Source organism: Rattus rattus, chromosome 6 (assembly GCF_011064425.1).
Source record: "Rattus rattus isolate New Zealand chromosome 6, Rrattus_CSIRO_v1, whole genome shotgun sequence".
Lineage (NCBI taxonomy): Eukaryota > Metazoa > Chordata > Mammalia > Rodentia > Muridae > Rattus > Rattus rattus.
Window position 1 is genome coordinate 152803616 of NC_046159.1, and position 20962 is coordinate 152824577.

At 43.5% G+C, this 20962-nt stretch overlaps 1 protein-coding gene across 4 annotated transcripts in view; it reads right to left on the reverse strand.

Annotated features, from left to right (window-relative positions):
• The window catches only part of Srpk2 (SRSF protein kinase 2), a 160493-nt gene extending 140407 nt beyond the window's left edge, over positions 1 to 20086 (reverse strand). For 2 of the 4 annotated variants that reach the window (XM_032907100.1, XM_032907098.1), the window contains exon 1: positions 19847 to 20086. In XM_032907100.1, the coding sequence (XP_032762991.1) occupies positions 19847 to 19884 (38 nt within the window). In that variant the 5' untranslated portion in view covers positions 19885 to 20086. The remainder of the gene's footprint in view (positions 1 to 19846) is intronic. The other 2 variants (XM_032907099.1, XM_032907101.1) reach the window with 2 other exon arrangements.
• Positions 20087 to 20962: the final 876 nt, after the last annotated feature.

Sequence of the window (20962 nt, forward strand, 5' to 3'; positions counted from 1 at the left end):
CCGCCCACCACTCTCGTCAGCAGCCACTTTATACACCACCTCCTTGGCTACACTTCGTCCTGAGTGACACAGACATCAGCACTGCTATTTCCATGATCCGAGACTGAGACTCGCAGAGGTCCCAGACTAGCAGGAGTGGCCCCTGAAGGCCCTGACTCAAAGTCCATTTGGTCTCAGCAGCCGTTCCCTTACAAGAAAAGGAGGATTCTGTGTGTGCAGGAACACCGGGTCCCGCCTGACTTTTTACTGGGATAAAAACTTGAGGCTGGAGAAAGTACAGAGAGCACTTGCTGTCTTTGCAGAGAACCCAGTTCAGTTCCCAGCAAGCAGAGTGGTTCACAGCCCTCTGCACCTCCAGTTCCTAGGGTCCCAATGCCCTCTTCCGACCTCCGTGGGCATCAGGCAGACCTGTGGTGAACACACAAAACACTAACAAGTGAAATGGATAAATTGAACTTTTAAAAAGAGAATATCTATAATTAAATTTTCACTTCCTCAAGAAAAATGACAATTTCTCATGGTTTTGCTTTAAGTCCCGGTTAGACTTAATTGCCAATTTGGCAGTCTGGAGTTATCTGAGAGGAGAAGACAATTGAGAAATCAGCTAGATCAGATTGGTTTATGGCCATGCCTGTGAGGTTTTATCTTAATAATTGATACGACCCAACCCACTGAGGGTGATACAATTCTTCAGGCAGAGGTGGTCCTGGGCTTTTATTAAAAATTATTAAAAATTCGAATCTTTATATTATTATTAAAAATTCGAGGCCAGGCATGGTAGCATATGCCTTTAATCCCAGCACAAAAGAGATAGAGGCAAGTGGATCTCTGTGAGTTAGGGGGCCAGTAAGGGGAACAGGAAAGACAGCCTTTTAAAACAAAAATAGTTTTGTTAAAGCTAGTTATACACAAGCTAGGGCGAGCAAAATGGCATCCTCCAAGGTTCCTGTCCTGAGGTCCTCCCCTAAAGGATGTGCTGTGACCGACAATCGGATGCCTTCCTCCCAAGTCACTCCATGGTTACATTGCTTTGTCAGAGCAACAGAGAAGCAAACTACACCACTTAGCACTGCTCTCAAGCAGATGATCACCAACAGGAAAGGAGAGTAAACCTGCCTAGGAAAAGGACCATCCAGTATTATGTCCTGCCATGATCTGCCCGTAACATAAGCCAGGGATGAGGTCAAGCTCTGTGCGCGCCTTAAATGTCCACTGTGTGGTCTGCATTCTTTTCTCCTGGTAGCATTAATCGATCAGTTCTACCTCACCCACAAAATGAACCACCTCAATAGTATCTGCACAGGCGTCCCCTCTTTCTGTCTCTGTTCTCATGAGGAAGAGGCTACTGTTACTCATAAGATAAACCAAACCCCACACCATAAGTACAGCAACTGGGTTCTACCGTTCATACAAAGACCCATGTGCTGGAACATATGCCAACACACATAAAGCCCAGTCTGAAAGGAAAACTCCATACAGTCTGTGCTTTCACAACCTGAAATGAACCATCCGTTTTTAGCTCACACCCACTCAAGAAAAGCCCTGGGCTAACCGCAGCAGCCAGCTGTCTGGGGCTGGGCAGACTTTTGAAGCAAGTCAATCTCCAGTCTGCAAATGTGACCTGAGGCTTGGCTGCAGCTACAGCTGAGTGTGAAAGCAGGAAACCATGAAAACTAACGAAGATTGCCAAGGAAGCAGCATCAAATATAAACCTACGTCACAACACCATTTATTCTGGTGGAAGGTAGGTATGACTCAAAAACATGAGAATCTTTATATTCCAATCTTAATTTCCTAAGTCTACCTAATGTCATTTACGATTGAAGAGAAAGCGGTCCAAATGTGGCCAAAAATTAAAACCCTAAAGAAATGTACAAACAGCTTTAAATAATGGGGCTATGAACAAAACTAGTAAAATATATTTGAAAAGATAAGAAAAAATTTAAATCAACTATAAAGGCTCTTTTATCTCTAAATTAGCAGATACCTGCAGTTCAATGAGTAAACTGGTATAAACAGGATGCTCCTCCAGGCTAGGTAGCCCCTGGGCAGCAATTGCCTATTTTATATACAGACAAAAAGACACCTACAGAATGGTGACTGATAATCTCTGCCAAGTCAGAATAACCAGCCCTTCAAAATCCTACGTTACATAGGTCTGTCAAATGGTACTGGGTGAGAAGGCTGAAGACTGACTCTTACCTGTTGCTAACAGGGGACTGTACCGGGAGACAGTCATCTCATCAACTTGCCTCAGTTCGGGAAGCCGTATTAGGCTTCCTATATTTTCAGATAGCACTGGTCGTTCTCAGATTTCTGACGGGGTGGAAGACTAGGTATAGTCTCACAGCTCACCCAGGTCAGGTCATTTAACATTGAGAATACATTCTTAATTGGATAGTTTTCAGATAGTATACAAGCTAACCAAGATATAATACATAGATGTTAAGCCTTTCTTAAGCCGAGATAGATAACAAAATACACTATTTAATTGACAAAAATGATGAACTGGGTGTTAGGTGTACCTTATACTTTGTAAGTTAGAAAATGGTAATAGTTGTGCTCAGCTTACATTTGAAAGAAAAGTAATTTTTTTAATTAGACAGAAAGGGTGAACTGTAGTTGATGTCTATATGCAGGTGAGGGCTGGCACAAGATAAGGTAAGGCCTGAGATTAGGCAGTGAAAAAGTAGGGCAGGAGAGAGGGAGAAAAAAAAGAAGAGAAGAACCAAGATGTAGGTAGAGAAGGTCAACCCAGACCCGGGTGGCCTCAAAGGGCCACAGGTAGTTATATTTCATAAGGGATGGATTTTTAAAAGCCACCTTTTTTTTTTTTCTTTCTTTCTTTTTTTCGGAGCTGGGGACCGAACCCAGGGCCTTGCGCTTGCTAGGCAAGTGCTCTACCACTGAGCTAAATCCCCAACCCCAAGGGATGGATTTTTATAGGACAATTTGTCTTATGTAGGTGGGCAGTGATATCATTATCAATTGGTTCTGAGTTTATTGTGCAGACTTTTGTGGAATTTGAATTTACTCATATAAATCTAATTGCTAAGTTACAAAAACAAATTCAGATGTCAGCAGGGTAGTGCACTGGCCACTGACCCGGTTACCATGAAAAGACCGCAGTGCGGCCCTGCAGCCCCAGTGCACCATGCCTGGCTCACCTTGGGGTCACAGGCAACTCCATCAGTAAGTAGATGGAAAACAGGAAAAAACCAGAAGGAAGACCCTGGAGCAAAAGTGCAAGCGGAGTCGCTGGCCACTGCGGGTCAAGAGGATCTCCAAACACCCTTTCCTACCCAGACAGAATGCCCGAGCCCTGGGACACCAAGTAACATCACCGTGGAAAGAAACATTCACCAAGCAGTTCAGAAGATAGTAAAATAGTAACCAATGCTTCAGATGGAAAAATAAAGTATTAGCATTTTTTCTTTGTGAATACTTTATGAATTAGACAAATAAAAAATCTTTATTCAAATAAAACCATATCTACTACAATGGTCAGAGATATGCTAGATACCAAAGACACAAAGATGAGACAAGCCACCTCTCACCGATGAGGTGGGCAGCAGGCAATGTTTCTTTAGATGGGAGGCAAGGGTATACGACACAGAGTAGGAGTCTCTGTAATGGAAGGGCAGACACAGGGAGCAGAGTGAGGAAGGAATTCAGACGAGAAGCCAGACTGTGGAAGACATAGAGGTGCCCACGGGAGTCTTCTTCAGGAGTAAAGCCTAAAGGGAAAGCAGACGGCAGCACAGGTCACCAGCAGGCTAGGGACCAGCAGGAACCTGAGAGCGGCCTCTGTGGGCAGCACCGGGCATGCCGACCAGAAGCAGTGCAGCAGGGTTAGACCAAGGCAGAGGACTGGTGCAGGCCTTTACACAACAGTGTCTGCTACCGGCCAGATGTGGACCATGAAACAAAGATGAGTAAACGGCCGGATGTTGTGGCCTTCACCTTTAATCCCAGCATTGGAAGGCAGCGGCAGGAGGGTCCTTGTGAGTTCAGGGGCCACACAGAGAGAGACCCTGTTTCAGATTAGACAGACAGACAGACAGGGTATTTTTAGGGGAAAAGAAGAGATGAAGTAAATCTGAGACTAACTAAACTGAGACAGGACAGAGTTTAACTAGCCAGGGGTCAGATCAAGGTCATCCTAAAGTGAGAAGACATTGACCTGGGGCTGGCACAAACAGTAACAGTCAAGAAGCCTGGGAGGAAGGTACCTGTGGCCCCAGCAGGTGCTGCCAAAATCAAAACTCCTTACTGCTTGTTGCTAGGCTGAAATCAAACAACTTCCTTCTACCCTTACATAGCCCTCAAGAAGGTTTCCTGCGGCCTTCTACGTTCTCTGGAAAACATTTACAATGTCCACTTACACCTACAGGCACAAGTTACACCAAGCAACTTTTCTCACTTGCCACAAAGTCCCTGAGGGCAGCCATGAATCCAAAGAATCATTTATTCCTTTCTCCCTCCTCCTACAACATTTACAAGACAGAAGAGTGAGTGCAGAGCATAGAACTGTCTGTCACTCCAGTCAGGAGGGATTATTGAGTTTGGTTTAGATCCATTTTAAGTCTGAGCTCTCAGAAGACGTCAGTGGTCTGTGGTAGGAGCTAACACCTGCAGATCAGATGGAGATCCGCAGAGATGAACGCAGCACCACCGCTGTGCAGGCGCTGTTTAAAGAGAGGTCAGCGTGGGAGAGTCCAGACAGGAGAGCAGAGACCCCAAGAAGGACCAACATCTAGAAAACGCTAATGTGACACAAAGCTGAGAGACGCTGTGTCTTACTTTTCTATTGCTGAGAAGAAACACTATGACCAAGGCAACTTATAGAAGAAAGCACTTAATCTGGGGGTTCACAGTTCCATAAGGTTAGAAGCATGACCACAGGCTGGGGTGGTGCTGAAGCAAGAGCTGCCCTACAATGATCCATAAACACAGGCAGACAGCCAACTGGGAACGGCATAGGCTTTAGGAACCTCGGAAGCCCGCCCCCAGTGACACACCTTCTCCAACAAGGCCACACCTCCTCAACCTTCCCAAACTGGGAACCAATTACTCAAATATGTGAGCCTTGGGGGGGGGGGGTCACGGGAGAGGGGTAGGTATTCTAATTCAAACCACCACATCCTGCTTTAATTTTAATTTTTACTTTAGATTTGGGGACGAGGATGTGTGTGTGCACGTCATCTCATGGCATGTGAAGGTCAGAGCACGACTCTGTGGTCCCTTCATTCTGCCCTTAAGTAGACCACAAGGATTAACTCAGGCTGCCAGGTTGGGTGGCAAATGCCTGCTTTTAGTTCATCTTTCTCCCAAATTCCTCACTAACCAAAAGCAGAGACCTGGGTTATTAAAGGATGGATGGAGATGCCCGGTATTCTGAATACTGAAGACAGTCGATGCATTTTACCAATTCTGATTGCGGGCAATAACTTCTCATTTGCCCATTCTGTCAAGAAAAGCAGGATTTCATTTATGAGACATTTCCAGATTAAAAAGCAAGGCCTTTTCCATGGGAGATTTAAGTTCAGACACCTTAGAGTCAAGTGGATGAGGCAACACCAACAGAAGACACAGGGCCTGTGCAGTCTTGGCATGTTCTGATGCCTCTCAGGACAGTCAAGTTCAGTATTGTTCAGGGAAACAGAGGGCTCTGCTACAGGCAAGAAGTAGAAATGAAGACCACACTCCGGGTTGGAGAACTCCTGAACATACTTTTCATATAGTAATTGAACGCCAATAATACAAAACACCAAATCCAAAAACATCCAAAAATCTGAAATGTTTTACAGGCTGACAATTAGAAAATGTTACACTGTCAAAAACTGTTTCATGTAGGAAATGATAACATATTAATTACTTTTAACAGGTTGTATAAAGTCTACATGAAACAAAATGAACTTCATATATGGGTCGCATGACAAAAATGTGTATATATAAATATTGCAAACCCAAAAATATCTGGTTGCAAGATTGCAAAGAACTGATACTCAAATTGAAGATAACATTTCCAAGGCCATTTCTTTAGTAATTCAGTTTTTTTTTTCCTATAGACAAATATTTTCTTTACAGACAAAATGGCAAGGAATTCTGTGTTGTAAAATATGGGTGGGATTTTTGTTATCTGTGTGTAATCTGCATGCATGTGAATGTATGCATTTGTAATGTGAGAGCATATGAGCAGGCATGGGCATGTCACAAAGTGTGCATGGAAGCCAGAGTCCAACTCTGGGTGTCAGCCCTGCCTTCCGCTCTCTTCAGAGCAGTCTCCTTGCCCTTCACTACTGCCTGTGACAGGCCAGCTGACCTCTGATCAAGGGTTGTCTGGCCTCACCATGTCTCCATGCAGGGATGGACAGATGGGATGACGTACACACACTGGGAGTTCAAATATTTACAGGGCCAGTCTTGTCCGCATCTTAACTGTCAGCTCTGTCACTGGTAAGGCATTTCCAACCCTCCTGATGCCGCCGGAGGATGAGCACAGTACAGCACTCAAGACTGGCGAGCGTGGGAGAAAGGCTTATTTTGACTTTAACATGAGGGAAAAAGGAACACCAAGAAAAAAAATTAATTATTCCATTGTTAGAACCTTGGGATTTACTATTGTCACAACAGTTAAAGTTGACCCTTAAGTTTTCAGAGTAGTGGGAAAAAGTTGGAAACTGACTTCTCAGAGCAGGGAAGGGGAACTTGTACATGGAGAAGAGACCCCAAGAGAAGGAAGATGAGGGACAGAGGATAATGAGAGGGAAAGAGGGAGAAACAAAGTCAGGAGATGAGGGAGTCAGAGAGGGTAAGGGAACAGGGATAAGAGAAGACCGGCTTGAGTTGGCTTGTACAGCTATGAGTTGGAAGAGGGACAGCACTGTCACCCAGGCACCTCCACGAATTTGACATTGTAAGCACCCACACAAGTGTCGGTTTCATCAGTGCCACAGACAAGCTTGTCTTACCATTCAACAAAGGGGAGCTATCAGGCTTCGCCTTATCCATGTAACAGAAACCTTTTAGAACCCTGAGTTTGGAGTTGAAGAGATGGCTCAGTGGTGAGAGCACTTGCTGCTCTTCAGAGGACCTGGGTTTAAGTGACTGCCAACACGCGACAGCAGCTCACAACTCTCGCTAACTCCAGTTCCATAGGACCTAATGCCTTCTTCTGGAACACGCAGTTACCAGGCATACACACGGCATGTAAACAGACACACAAATGAGACTTCCATACATGTAAAATAAGATAATAACGAGTACTGCTTACATTGATTCCAGGTATTTATTTAACACTGTCTTACTGCATGGCATTTCAAAGATTAATAAAAATATTATTTAAAACTTGATTTGCCAAACTATCATGATGCACTGATGCAAAGTCTTTTCTATAAGCTAAGATAGCATGAACATGTTATCTGAAAAGTGAGGAAACCTTTAAGGTCCTCTATATAATCTCGGCTCCCTGAGCAGCACGACGGTTCCACAGCTATGGTAAGTGGGGCTCCATCCTTGTCACTCACTATTAAGTCCGCACAGAAGCTCTAGGTAAGATCGATGATTACTTTGCTTTTCTTCCAAAGCCAGTTGGAAGGCCACGTAGACACTACCCTACGACTGTGTAGCAAGAATAAACTGAAGTTACTTTCTCTTCAGTGTGTGGGTGGGTAGGTGGGTGAGGTTTGGACACTAGACTATGATCTATCTATGAATCTTTATCTCATTAATCAACTTTACAGTTGAGGTCTGTATTATTTTATCTTTGCCAGCAAATTTAATGTTAAGAAATCCAGGGGTTGGGGATTTAGCTCAGTGGTAGAGCGCTTGCCTAGCAAGCACAAGGCCCTGGGTTCAGTCCCCAGCTCCGAAAAAAAGAAAAAAGAGAAAAAAAAAAATCCAATACATTCTGTTTTCAGCTGGCCAAACAGCCCGAAGAGGAGCTGCGTTCTGAGGACGCCATGTGGGACGCTAACCCGAAGGAAGCAGCACTCGGGCTCTCCTAAGAAATCTCAAAAATCATCTATCAGAAACTGGCCGTTACTAGTGTGACTTCCACCCATACAGTGGGATGTGTCAGGACAGAGAGCAATGAGTCAGACAAAGGACAGGATGAGGCTTCAGAGAGAAACCCAGGCAGGGACAACCAGTCCTTCCTACTTGAAAACTGCACAGAGAAGGTAACCAGCAGTGGCGGTGCCTGTGTGTAACCTCAACCCTTGAAGAGGGACGATCATGAGGCTAAGCCAGTTTGAGCTACAACATAAGTTTAAGTCCAGCCTGGGCTACACAGAGAGAAGTGGGGGAAGGGGAAAAGAAGGACAAAGAGAAGGGAGCAAGAGACCTCGCCATGACGACCATCTGTGTTGAAGGCCTTGCCATATGTCCAAAATTAAAAGTGTGGACATAACTTCTTGAAATGCTTTCAACCGTGGCAGCCATCTTCCAGTAACTCACCAAAATGACGAACACAAAGGGAAAGAAAGAGGATGGGCACTCACTTACGTTCTTTAGTCACATGGAGTTGTTCCTTTGGCCACATACATGTGCTCTACAAGAAGGGTGATATTGTAGACATCAAGGGAATGGGCACTGTTCAAAAAGGAATGCCCCATAAGTGTTACCACAGCAAAACCGGAAGAGTCTACGACGTCACCCAGCATGCCGTGGGCATCATGGTAAACAAGCAAGTTAAGGGCAAGATTCTGGCCAAGAGGATCAATGTGTGGATTGAGCACTTGAAAGCAGAGACAGCTTCCTGAGGCAAGTGAAGGAGAACGGTCAGAAGAAAAAGAAGCCCAAGAGAAGGGCAGCTGGGTTCAGCTGAAGCACCAGCCCGCGCCACCCAGAGAAGCCCACTGTGTGAGGACTAAGGGAAGGAGCCTGAGCTGTGGAGCCCAGTCCATACTGACTCACAGCCTAATGGACACAAAGGAGATAAAGGGTCCTACTGAAAAAACAAATGCTTATAAACGTGAGGCTCACCAGCACAAACACAATGCCCACATTTTTCTCATTGGCTAGGTGCTTCATTGACAGCTGACAACACTGGGCACAGTAAGGACACCACTAAGGACACCTCGGACAGTTCACATACGCATGACTCAACACATGACTGCTACTGAGGTTGGTTACACTGACTATGCTTTACGTACAGTCTTTCTAGAGCGACAGTCTACACCATTTAGGGCATTCGTTGGTGTCGCTATTCCACCCAAGAGCAAAGTTCTAGAACTCTCCAATGAGGTTGTGCAGGATCCTGCTGTGCACCGCCAGAGACATGTACAGCGTCCTCTTCTGAAGGACAACTTAGTATTACAAACTAGCATTGCAATAATCCTACTCCTACACCAACAGCAATAATCAAAGAGATGACAGCCATCACCCATACAGGCTCAGCCCAACAGCCTTTCAAAATCACCCTACATGGGCTGCAGAGATGGCCCCGTGGTTAAGGGCACTTTCTGCTTCCGAAGGTCCCATCTGTTCTTAGCACCCACATCACACAGCCCACAACTGACTGAAAATCCAGCTTTACGAGCTCCTACCTCCTCTCTGGCCTCTGCAGGCACAGGCAGGCACACGCACACACACACACACACACACACACACACACACACACACGATACACACACCACACGAGATACACACACAGACCCAAAATTTAAAGATAAATATTTTAAGACAGAATTTCCTTTTTAATATTTATTTTCTAAGCGTGTGCGTGTGTGAGTGGCTGCAGGTACCAGCAGAGGCTGAGGCACCAGGCCCCTGAAGGTGTGAGTAGTTATGACCTACCTGACATGAGTGCTGGGACTCAAACTCAAACCCTCTGGAAGCACAATATACGCTGCCAATCACTGAAGCATCTGCTACGCCAAAGAAAGGATAAAGCTTTAAAAAAATTAAATAGCATTATAAAAACTAGACTACTAAATATTCTTTATAAATATAAAAAATGTATAAAGACAGTGAATGAGCTCCAAGTGTCACTCAATGCTGTTTGCTGTTGGCAACGGTGCTTCTGCTAACATATATATGTGATTTTTAACGGACAGGAAAGCCTCGCGATCTTAGAATACAGTTCTCGGCAGCGGTTGCCAGGGTCAGCATGCCTGAAATGTTATAAAAACCTGGAAATCTACCCTTGGAATGAAAATAACTTAGCCACACAGCTTTAATCCCAGAACTTGGGGAAAAAGGCAGGCGGATCTGAGTTTAAGGCCACCCTGGTCTACAAAGTGAGTTCCAGGACAGCCAGGGCTACAGAGAGAAACCCTATCTCAGAAAGAGATAAAAGAAAATGACTTGACCTCTTGACCTGCACACCTTCTACCTACGGATGATGCGTAGTGCTCACAGGACTTGGAACTGTTTCAGCCTGCAGACCTGGATCACTGTGTCTGTCACACACACACACACACACACACACACACACACACACACACACGTACACACAGGTTTACCATGATCTGTACATGAGTGTCAAATGCTCTCTCCCTGAAGAAATTTAACATAAAAATCCAAAAATTAAAAAAAAAAAAAGTAAAAGTACTGCTGGTCAGTTACGGTACAACTTTTAATCCCAGCACCCGGGAGGCAGAGGCAGGAGAATCTCTGTGAGTTCTACGCCAGCCTGGTCTACAGAGCTAATCTTAGGACAGCTGAATCTACAAAAAGAAATCCTGTCTCAAAAAAGTAAAATAAATGCATACTACATGCACACATACTACTTACATGTACACACACACACACACACATACATACACACTGACACACAAATACGCATACACACACACTGACACACATACACACACTCACACACACACACACTCACACACACACACACACAGATAAAATAAAAGGCAGAAAAGCTCAAGCTTTTCTTCCACAGGACCAGGAGTCCTCAGGTGCTGTGGCCTAGATAAGCAGATATTTATACCCATTTGCCATACACACCTCTAATCTTTTAAAATACTTTGTCCAGAAATGTGATTTTATGGCAGGAGAAACAACAGCTCAGTAGTTAGGAGCACTGGCTGCTTTTCTAGAGGACCCAGGTTCAATTCCCAGCACTTACGTGGCAGCTCATAACCAGCTGCAGCTGCAGTGCCAGAGGACCTAACACACCTCGGAGGCACTGCTCACATGTGGAACTCAGACATATGTGTAGGCAAAATACCCATACACATAAAGATAATCAAAACATAAAATGTTAGAAAACGGTTTTTGAAAAATTAAATGCAATTACTAGTTACATGTAGTACTTTTAAAGAGTGTCCAGGGCCACCCATTGCAGTACCATCCATGATACAGTGCTCAGCACTGAGTGCCCAAGGGAAAACCAATCATGGACAAGCACTCACTAACATCACCTTCGATCTAAATGGTATACATCAGTAGTCTGTGGAAATTCTACAATCTCCTGCTGCCTTTGGGGTATGCAGATTTCTGAATCGTTTAGTGACTGGTTCAGAGCAAGTGAACACTGGATGAACAGATAGTTGATACAATCTATACCAATTAAACCTGACTTTTTTTCTCCAGCCCATGCTCCATAAAGAACCCGCCACAACATAGTCTGAAGGATGGTCACTAAGTAGTGGCTTCTCTGTCACTGCTGTTTGCACTATGACAGCTTCTGAGCACAGTGTGTTCAAAACTGCTCCTGGTTAAGCCAGATAACTTACCAATTAAGAGAAGACTCATGATGGGCGCTTGGTGTCACAGCCTGAAGCAAGAGGATCTCAAGTTCCAGGTAATCTTGCTTACATAGAAAGACCTCAGTCTCAAGAACAATACTGAGGGCTAGAGAGATGGCTCAGCGGTCAAGAGCACCGACTGCTCTTCCAGAGTTCAATTCCCAGCAACCACATGGTGGCTCACAACCATCTGTAATGGGATCTGACGCCCTCTTCTGGTGTGTCTGAAGACAGCTACAGTGTACTCATATACATAAAATAAATATTTCTTTAAAGAACAAAACTGAGTCAGGAAGGGGGGGTAGCTCCATGAGGGAAGTGCTTGCTGTGCAGGTCTAACGACCTCAGTTTGACCCCAGAACACACGAAATAGTGGAAGAGAACAGGGCATCACGCTGTCGTCTGACCGCCATATGTTCACCATGGCACAACAGCACCACATGTGCACATCATGCACACACACACGCACGCACGCACGCACGCACGCACGCACGCACGCACGCACGCTATCTTTGTAATGAATAAAGAACACAGAGAAGGTTCTGAGAGAAAAGGAAACGGTTCGGCAGAGAGATGGTGACCAGCTGGTACCTAGGACTTGGTAACAAACGCTTGGTAAAGCCGAGCCTCCGTTTTCCTGAGTCTCTGCACAAGCCCCACTCTGTGAGCCTTGCCGTTGAGCCTCACCGTGACAGTGAGGCTGGGGCTTGGGCTGTGCTCTCTCATGCAGGAGAGACAACTGTGACACCACGTCTTAGGATGAGACCCACTTGCTCCATTTCTGGTGGGGAGAGAAAATTTTCTTTTGAAAAAAAAAATAGGATTTAGAATACCATTAAATGTGATACAGCCTGTATTTTACTTCAATTAAGTGTAAACAAAATGGCAAGATACTAAGTAACCATTAGTACTGTGTGAACTATGTGACCAAAAAGAGCAGATGGCGTCAAAACACTGACACTGTGGGGAATGTTTGGTTAGTGTTACTTTGGGCGTGCAGAAATGGAAAGCGTTCAGATTTATTTTAATTTCTATTTCACATTAAAATAAAAGCGATTAGGGATTTAGAGCGCTTGCCTAGCAAGCGCAAGGCCCTAGGTTCAGTCCTCAGCTCCGAAAAAAAAAAAAAAATGTAAAAAATGTAATAAACTAATGAGACAAAAACCTAACATTTGTATACTTGATAGTTCATAAGAGTTAATATAAACTACTTGTGGCTATAATTTACTCTATGCCTGTGGCAAAGAGTACATTATATTGAAAATCTTCCCACAAAGTTCTTAATTTATAAACTGCAAATTCTTCACATACAATCACAGGTTGAGTCTAGAACACGGTGCTCACAGCCCAGGCCAGAGAAGACCTGGGTTATCCTGAGAACCATGGCAAACAGGTGAGGAGCAGAACGGCCCTCCCAAACAGATCTGGGTTTGAAATGGTTTGCACAGTCTATGATGTGAACAACCTTCCTTACATCACAAACCACACAGAATCAAGTTTTACGTTGATAACAAACATAACAGTGCAGGAAGGGAAGCAAAGGGCAGCTCAGGATAAATGCCTGCTTTTTTTTTTTTTTTTAAACCAGAAATTACATGGCCAGACTACACTTTTACATTGGTTCAAGAAATTTTTAAAAGAAAGTACAACTTAAAAAGTTAACAGTTTAAAAGGTATAAATATGTCACAAGACGGACTCATCCCCCCAGGTCCCCAAAGTAGGCTCTTTCTTACATGATTTACAAGGTAAGCTTTTAAGAGGATTTACCTGAGTAATGATTCTGCTATGGAAAACAAATCTGAAAGCTAAAGTTAACAAACATGCATGCCCTCTAGGACCTATTAAAGATGATAATCGGTGGGAAACAGTGCCTCAGAGGATGGGCCCTGTGACTGGCTGCATTATAACACCTACCCTGGGCAACACCTCCCCCAGCTGCTTATAAACCTAGAATCAATAAAAATGTGGAGAGGTTCACTTACCAACTGCATGCATGCAAATGCTCATATTGGCACTATTCCTTCCTAACCAAATAGCCACAAACAAGAAAGACCCCTAATACCCATCCACGGGTGAAATGGATAGACGGAGACCCAAGATACAAATATTGGAGTGCAGAGACCAGATACGTGAACACATGTGTAACACTGGAAGACCAGACAAAAGGACACCCAAGGAACTGGGAGGGGGTAGGATCATGTCTCCTGTCTTTATTCACCTTGGTTTTGGGGGACAGAGCCAGAGGTCCCACACATGCCAAGCACATGCCACACATGCCAAGCACATGCCTTCCCACTGAGGCATAGCTTCCTTTCCTCACTGCTCTTCTATAATCCCCCCCACATATCACTTCCCTTATTACTACACTTCTGAATACACTCCACTGCATTCTGCTCAAGGGTCCCTGCAGGGAGGACCACACAGAACATTTTCAACCCCTCAGTTCTTCAAGACACTGAAGCCCAGAAGTCTAGTGCTTATGCAGTGTTCCACATCCTTACACGGTGCTCCACATCCTTATGCAGTGCTCCACATCCTTATGCACTGCTCCCCATCCTTATGCGGTGCTCCACATCCTTATGCAGTGCTCCACATCCTTATGCAGTGCTCCACATCCTTATGCACTGCTCCCCATCCTTATGCACTGCTCCCCATCCTTATGCGGTGCTCCCCATCCTTATGCGGTGCTCCCCATCCTTATGCGCTGCTCCCCATCCTTATGCACTGCTCCCCATCCTTATGCACTGCTCCCCATCCTTATGCGGTGCTCCCCATCCTTATGCGGTGCTCCCCATCCTTATGCGGTGCTCCCCATCCTTATGCGGTGCTCCCCATCCTTATGCACTGCTCCCCATCCTTATGCACTGCTCCCCATCCTTATGCACTGCTCCCCATCCTTATGCACTGCTCCCCATCCTTATGCACTGCTCCCCATCCTTATGCACTGCTCCACATCCTTATGCGGTGCTCCCCATCCTTATGCACTGTTCCACATCCTTATGCACTGCTCCCCATCCTTATGCTCCACATCCTTACTGCGGTGCTCCCCATCCTTATGCACTGCTCCCCATCCTTATGCACTGCTCCCCATCCTTATGCACTGCTCCCCATCCTTATGCACTGCTCCCCATCCTTATGCACTGCTCCACATCCTTATGCACTGCTCCACATCCTTATGCACTGCTCCACATCCTTATGCACTGCTCCACATCCTTATGCACTGCTCCACATCCTTAGTTCACACCTGCCAAATGTCTGTTTTCAGATGTAAGCTTTCAAACTGCTCCCAGAGTTCTCTGTCCAAGCAAACGAAGCTCACTGCTTTCATTCTACAAGTCTGAGAGGAGGCTCTCCCACTCCTGCTTAATTCATCTCTCACACACAAAACACAAGCAGAAAGGGGCAAACCATACAATCTACTAGTGGAGGCTTTATCAAAAATCTCAAAGGATGTTGTACCATGTATTTAACGCCATCATATGAGCATCATACATTTTCCAACATCCAATTTGGCTTCCTGTAACCAAGCATGGAGTTTTTTGGTTTTTGGGTTTTGTTTTCTTTCCCCCCCACCCCCCCCCACCAAGGGTTTCTATTTATACAGTATTTAAACAGAAACTGAATAGCCATATGCAAAAATGAAATCAAATCCTTATAAACTTATAAATCCTTACATCAATATTAAAACCCAAAATGGATCTGAGTCTGACATCAGCCTTGTCTACAAAAGTGGGTTTCAGGACAGCCAGAGCTACAGAGGAACCCTGCCTCAAAAAACAAAACAAACACAAAACAGGAGGAAGAATATATAACTTCTTAAAAATAAGCATAGTACAAAATCTAAGTGGACCAAGCTTGGTAAAGATCATAATGTGTGATACAACATTATAAACTAAACTTTAAACACACACACACAACTGTGTTTCATATGGTTTGTAAAATCCCATTATCTTCAATAAAAATACTAATATAAATATTAAACATAAATTAAAATAAGTACTCAGCCACCTCTGACTCCATCTACCATCCAGAAAGAAGAGTCTATATCCTGTCGAGAGAAAGTAAGAAGGCAGTAGCAGTAGGGCCGGGGAAGGGGAAAGTGCAATCGTCAGTGATGGCTGGGAGACATCAGTGAGGACGGAAAGGAAGCTGGGACTGTGTCCACCCTCACTGATCAGACCACGGCGCACAGCCTAGACAAAGAGCACGCCCTGCTCTGCACCCCTGCCATCAAACACCCCCCTCGCTATTTGTCAGGGTGCCTGTGTGCTCCAGAATAAGAAAGACACACGTGCACAAGCTGTATACATGGCATGTCCTTGTCCAGAGGTAGGGACAACATGCCATCCTGTCGCTTCTCAGCAAGGCTACTTATTCAGCACTGGTAACACAGGCCACAGGATACTGTGCATGACTTCTCTCCCTGACTTCTCCACTCATGACTAAGGTAACTAGTACTATGGACTCGGGTGTTTGCTGATTACTAGGATGCTACGGAGACCCTGTTTACAACATTAAAAATGTTGTACTGAAGTACAATGAGCCTGTCCTTTTAAGTCTTGCCCTGAGGAAACATAAATCCCCACTAGAGCACTCGGTGACTACAGGCTCATTCTGCTCTCCCTCCCTCGTCCTACTAAGAAGCAGTATCTGCTTCCATTCCCAGCACCAACAAGCAAGCCACCATCAGGAGAAATGATGCCTGGGCTGGTTAGTGAGTAACTGCTACCGTGTTCCTAGCCATGATCACTATTCCTCCTCCTCACCCCGTGTTCCATCCCACAACCTCCGCAAGTGCTACAGTAAGGCAAAAGAGGTAAAGAGGAAAAGGTAAGTTTTGCCATTAATTATTCAGTTTGCTTTACTACACTAAATGGGAGTGAACAAAACACCATGTCTAGGCAGCGTCATTACCATGCTAACACACCAACATGCTCACCACGCTAACACACCAACGTGCTAACATACCAACGTGCTCACTCATTTGCAAGCACTCAATCTGACGAAAGACATTTGCAGTGGGGTTTATTCCTGGACCCTCCAGAGGACTCTCATGCAGCAGAGGCCCCCTCCTAACTGGCTACAAGACACATCACCTGTTTTAAAGGTATCAGTCACTCAGTAACATTCTCTGCTGTTACTCTTTAAAGAAGTAAGCGGAACATTTTTTTCTCTCTTCAAGACACAAACTAAACTGTATAGCTAGGTTGTGCTGCATTAATTCTGGTCTCTGAGCGGCCTTCCAAAATGGGGCATGTACATGGGCTACACATCTCTTCTACTGAGGTCCATTCTTATGGGTCTCCACCATTTTATCTAAGCTAAATGTATTAAAACTATTCTCAAGAGCTATTGTGATCTGTTAGTAGTCTCCATTATAATTTTACTTTGGACTAATTAATTTTATTTTCAAGGAAGAAGTCCTCAAAAGTCTATAAAATTAAGCTTAGTTTTTATAATGCTTTTCCTAGTTTAGAAAAGTATATCAACGACAACAAAATCCAGCCAATATAGCTTTTACAGACAGCTTTTCCCACATAATGGGTTAAAAAAAGTAAAAATAAAGGGTTACTAAAAACACCCCAGCACAGCTTCCACACTTACTACAGTCCGTATTCAGAAACACTGCCCTTGCCAAGAGCACTCACTCTCACAAGACCCTCTTAGAACACTACAGGGACAGGGTACAGGAGTGATGCCTTCTGGTGACACAGCTTCTCCCTCTATGGAAAAAGAAACCAGGCTGCTCTGCCCCACCTCCCGACAGGCATCTGGAGCCTTGCCAAAACCTAGGAAAATCTCAACGATCTTAGGCTACTGTGAATAAAACTGTAACCCATCTATTTTTCTCTTTTTTTAAACCAAGTCATTTTTTAAGAGTTCAAATAAAGTATTTTAGAAGTAATAATAACTGGCTAACACTAATTGAAAAATGTGATGAGTGCTAGCATGACACTACAAGATATTACATCCACATCCTGGATAAGACATCGGTATTAGATAATTTTTACACTTGAGATTATTCTTTTACAGGTTTTTTTTTTTAATTAGCAATTCTCAACCCATAAGTCACTAGCCCTTTTCACAGGGTCACCCAAGACCATGAGAAAACACAGATATTTACATTATACTTTGTAACAGTAGCAAGATTAATGTTATGCAACATTAAGTAGCAAAAATAATGTTATGGTTGGGGGTCTTGAGGAACTGTATTGAAGGGGGCAGCATTAGAGTTGAGAACCACTGCTTCAAATAAATTAAAAAATCAAACAATACAACTTTTAATGAAATGGAGAGAAAGGGCGCATTTTGTTTTAATATATTTAAATTAATTAAACATTTTATGCTTACAAAGTTTTTAATTGATGCATAAATCATACTCATCACCTCAGTGAGACTACCACACCTGCTTAATACAACTCAGGCACCTACTAAAACCAGCAAGGCAGGCTGCACAAAGTCACCGTCAACAGCATTTGTCTCAAAACTTTGTGGTTATGACAACAGGTGCTCTCTTCTCTTTCAAATAACCACACAGCCTAAGTAAAATCATGGAAACACTGTAGAGCACGTTTTCATAGACTGAGTTTTAGTCAGAGAAAAAGTTAACTTGTTTTTAAGAGAGAGCAATCTTCTGTATTCCCCCATCAGTTTACCAATAAAAACTCACGCTACCCGGGAAGGATGCATAATTACGTGGTCATCTCATTAAGTACAGTGCTAGTAGCAAACTCTCCCTCTGTAGCTGATGCTTGGCCGGCTCTCAGAGCACTCCCTTGTCTACGTTCCCTTCCGCGGCAGCTTTCTGCAGGATACTCCCCAAGCTGAAGGCCCCTTTTGTAACCCAGCAAACAGAATGAGTGAAATCAGGTGGCTAGCCGCAAACCAGAAGTTACAAGGGTCAAGAAAAAAAGCACAAAGCCTCTTCGTTACCTTTTAGTTTCAGTCTCTACAGAATGTAGTTACATCCTCACGTGTAACCAAAGTTGTAACAGAAGCTCTTCACCTAATAACACTAAGAAGTCGGAGTCATCTCTTTCCCTGCAGAGCTGGCCTCCTGAAACTAGCACACATTCTGCCTAGATGATCAGCTAGTTTCTAGTTTGGTTTTAACAATATTTTTCCTGTATTGTTTCTTTACCACCACCTTAATTTTCCACATTATTTTCCTAAATTTTCAATCTATGAACAACAATGCTGAAAAATTAGCCGTAGAAAAGATAAATCAATATGGCTTAAATACAGTTGTCAACATTAACTATAAATTGGTAAGATAGGGAAAAGGAAAAGGTAACCATCAACTGTCTGCCTGAGAACCTCAATCTCAAACATTCTGAATACATACTGTATACTCACAATTTCAATAAACACAAGTGAACACAGAATTTACTTATCAAAATACGGAACTTTAGTCTCATTTCTCAGATAAAAATATCTTAATTTTGCTTATGAGGCAAAACGGTAATTTTCATGAAACATCTCGTTACAGGTATAATCCTAAGAATGACAGATAAAATAACTGCTTTAAAAATACTTCTGAGTCATTTTGTCCTTACCTGCAGGCATGAACCATCACTGCATGCAGGGACTCTTCCACTGCCTGGCAGACACTTGAAGAAACATCAGATCTCTTTTTCAGATGTGACTAATCTGTGGGTTTGCATTCCTGAGCTACGTACAAATGGCACTCCCTTTGTTCATTAAAAATATATATAGACTTATTACAGGAAAAAAAATCAACTGTTTAAGCTAGATATTTACAAATAACCTTGGGAATTCTATATACCAGCAACCTCAGAATACAAGAACAAAAATCTCATTACGTCCTTTAAAAAGCAAGATTTTTTTTTTTTTTTGGTTAAATTATTTTTTAAGCTTTCAGCAGCTGCCACACTTGAGCCAGCGATCTGCTGTGTTATGGTGCGCATGCTGCAGCTGATTAGACTGACTGTTTTTCTAAAAAAATCAATTTCCCCTCGCAAAGCAGAACGGCTTGCCCAAATACACATCTTCAATCCAGCACAACGCCAGCATGCAGTACAACACGTTCCATAGCAAACTTGACAAGGGAAAGGTAAGTCCTGTTTGTTTCTTGGCAATGCTGCCCCATTAATTGTTCATGCAAGAGATGTAGCTGTACCTTTCTGAAGAGGACGACTTCTCAGAGTTAACTGACATCAGCAGCTCAATCTTCTGCTTGATTTCTGGAAAAATCAGAAAATATTCACAACCAAGATTGCCCGCCCTTGCTTACAAGCCTTATATCAAGAGATTTTTCTTCCCTAATCCCTTTTGTTCAGAATGAGGCCACAGGATTCACAGTACTTCTGTTCGGGGCTCGGATTCAATGGTGCTATAAAGGGACGCCGCTCCAGAGGCACAGGCCTTGCTAAGCTATGCACATGACTGTTTATGAAAGCAGGAAGCACCACTTCTTTTAAGCAGAGGGGTGTCCTTTTTTTTTTAAGGTAGAACTACCCGGGTTTTATTAAAAGGTTTCAAATTGAACAAATTACAACACAAACATGAAATGCTAACAGCTAAACTCAATATACTAAATAATTTGAGAAGCCTAAATTACAATGTTTCAATCTGCAATGAACAGATACGCAACCCCTGGCTGTTTCTATTTGATTGGCCCTAAAAAATATGGCTCAGTGAATCATTTCTGTCACTTAAGAATGAAATATTAAGCCAAAACCTCAACTCAATGATTAAAATGTTATAATTTCCTGATTGTTTTTAATTAAATTTAACATCGGTCCCTAATGTTCTCAGAAAGACTTCTTTACACCTCAGTTTCCCCTCCTCCTTCACAGAACACAGTGAACAGCAACACCCAGGTACCGTGCAGAGAGGATATTCTTGTCCTTTTAGGAAGGACTGGCAACGCCACCTACATCAGAAATTTAAGTGCAACTTCAATTTAATTAAAAGATGGTTGTTGGAACCAAGTTAGGTAGGAGAAGAACTTACAGGCCAGAGTGAAAAGAGCACAGCGAAGGCAAAAGACACGGTAAATATAGCGAGCTGCCTTAAACCACACCAGCAACTTAGCACCTCCACTGAGTAACCCCAGTGTTCTCACTTCGTGGGAAAGGCTCTTTTGTCTGTTCTTAAAAAGTATTTTCACTCTATTTTTTTAATTACAATATACATTTGTAATAAAAAGTCCACATACTAAAATTAAAACTGCTATCACTGGAAACCTATAAGGTGTCAGAATTTCAAAGCAGACCTCAATAATGTGGGGGGT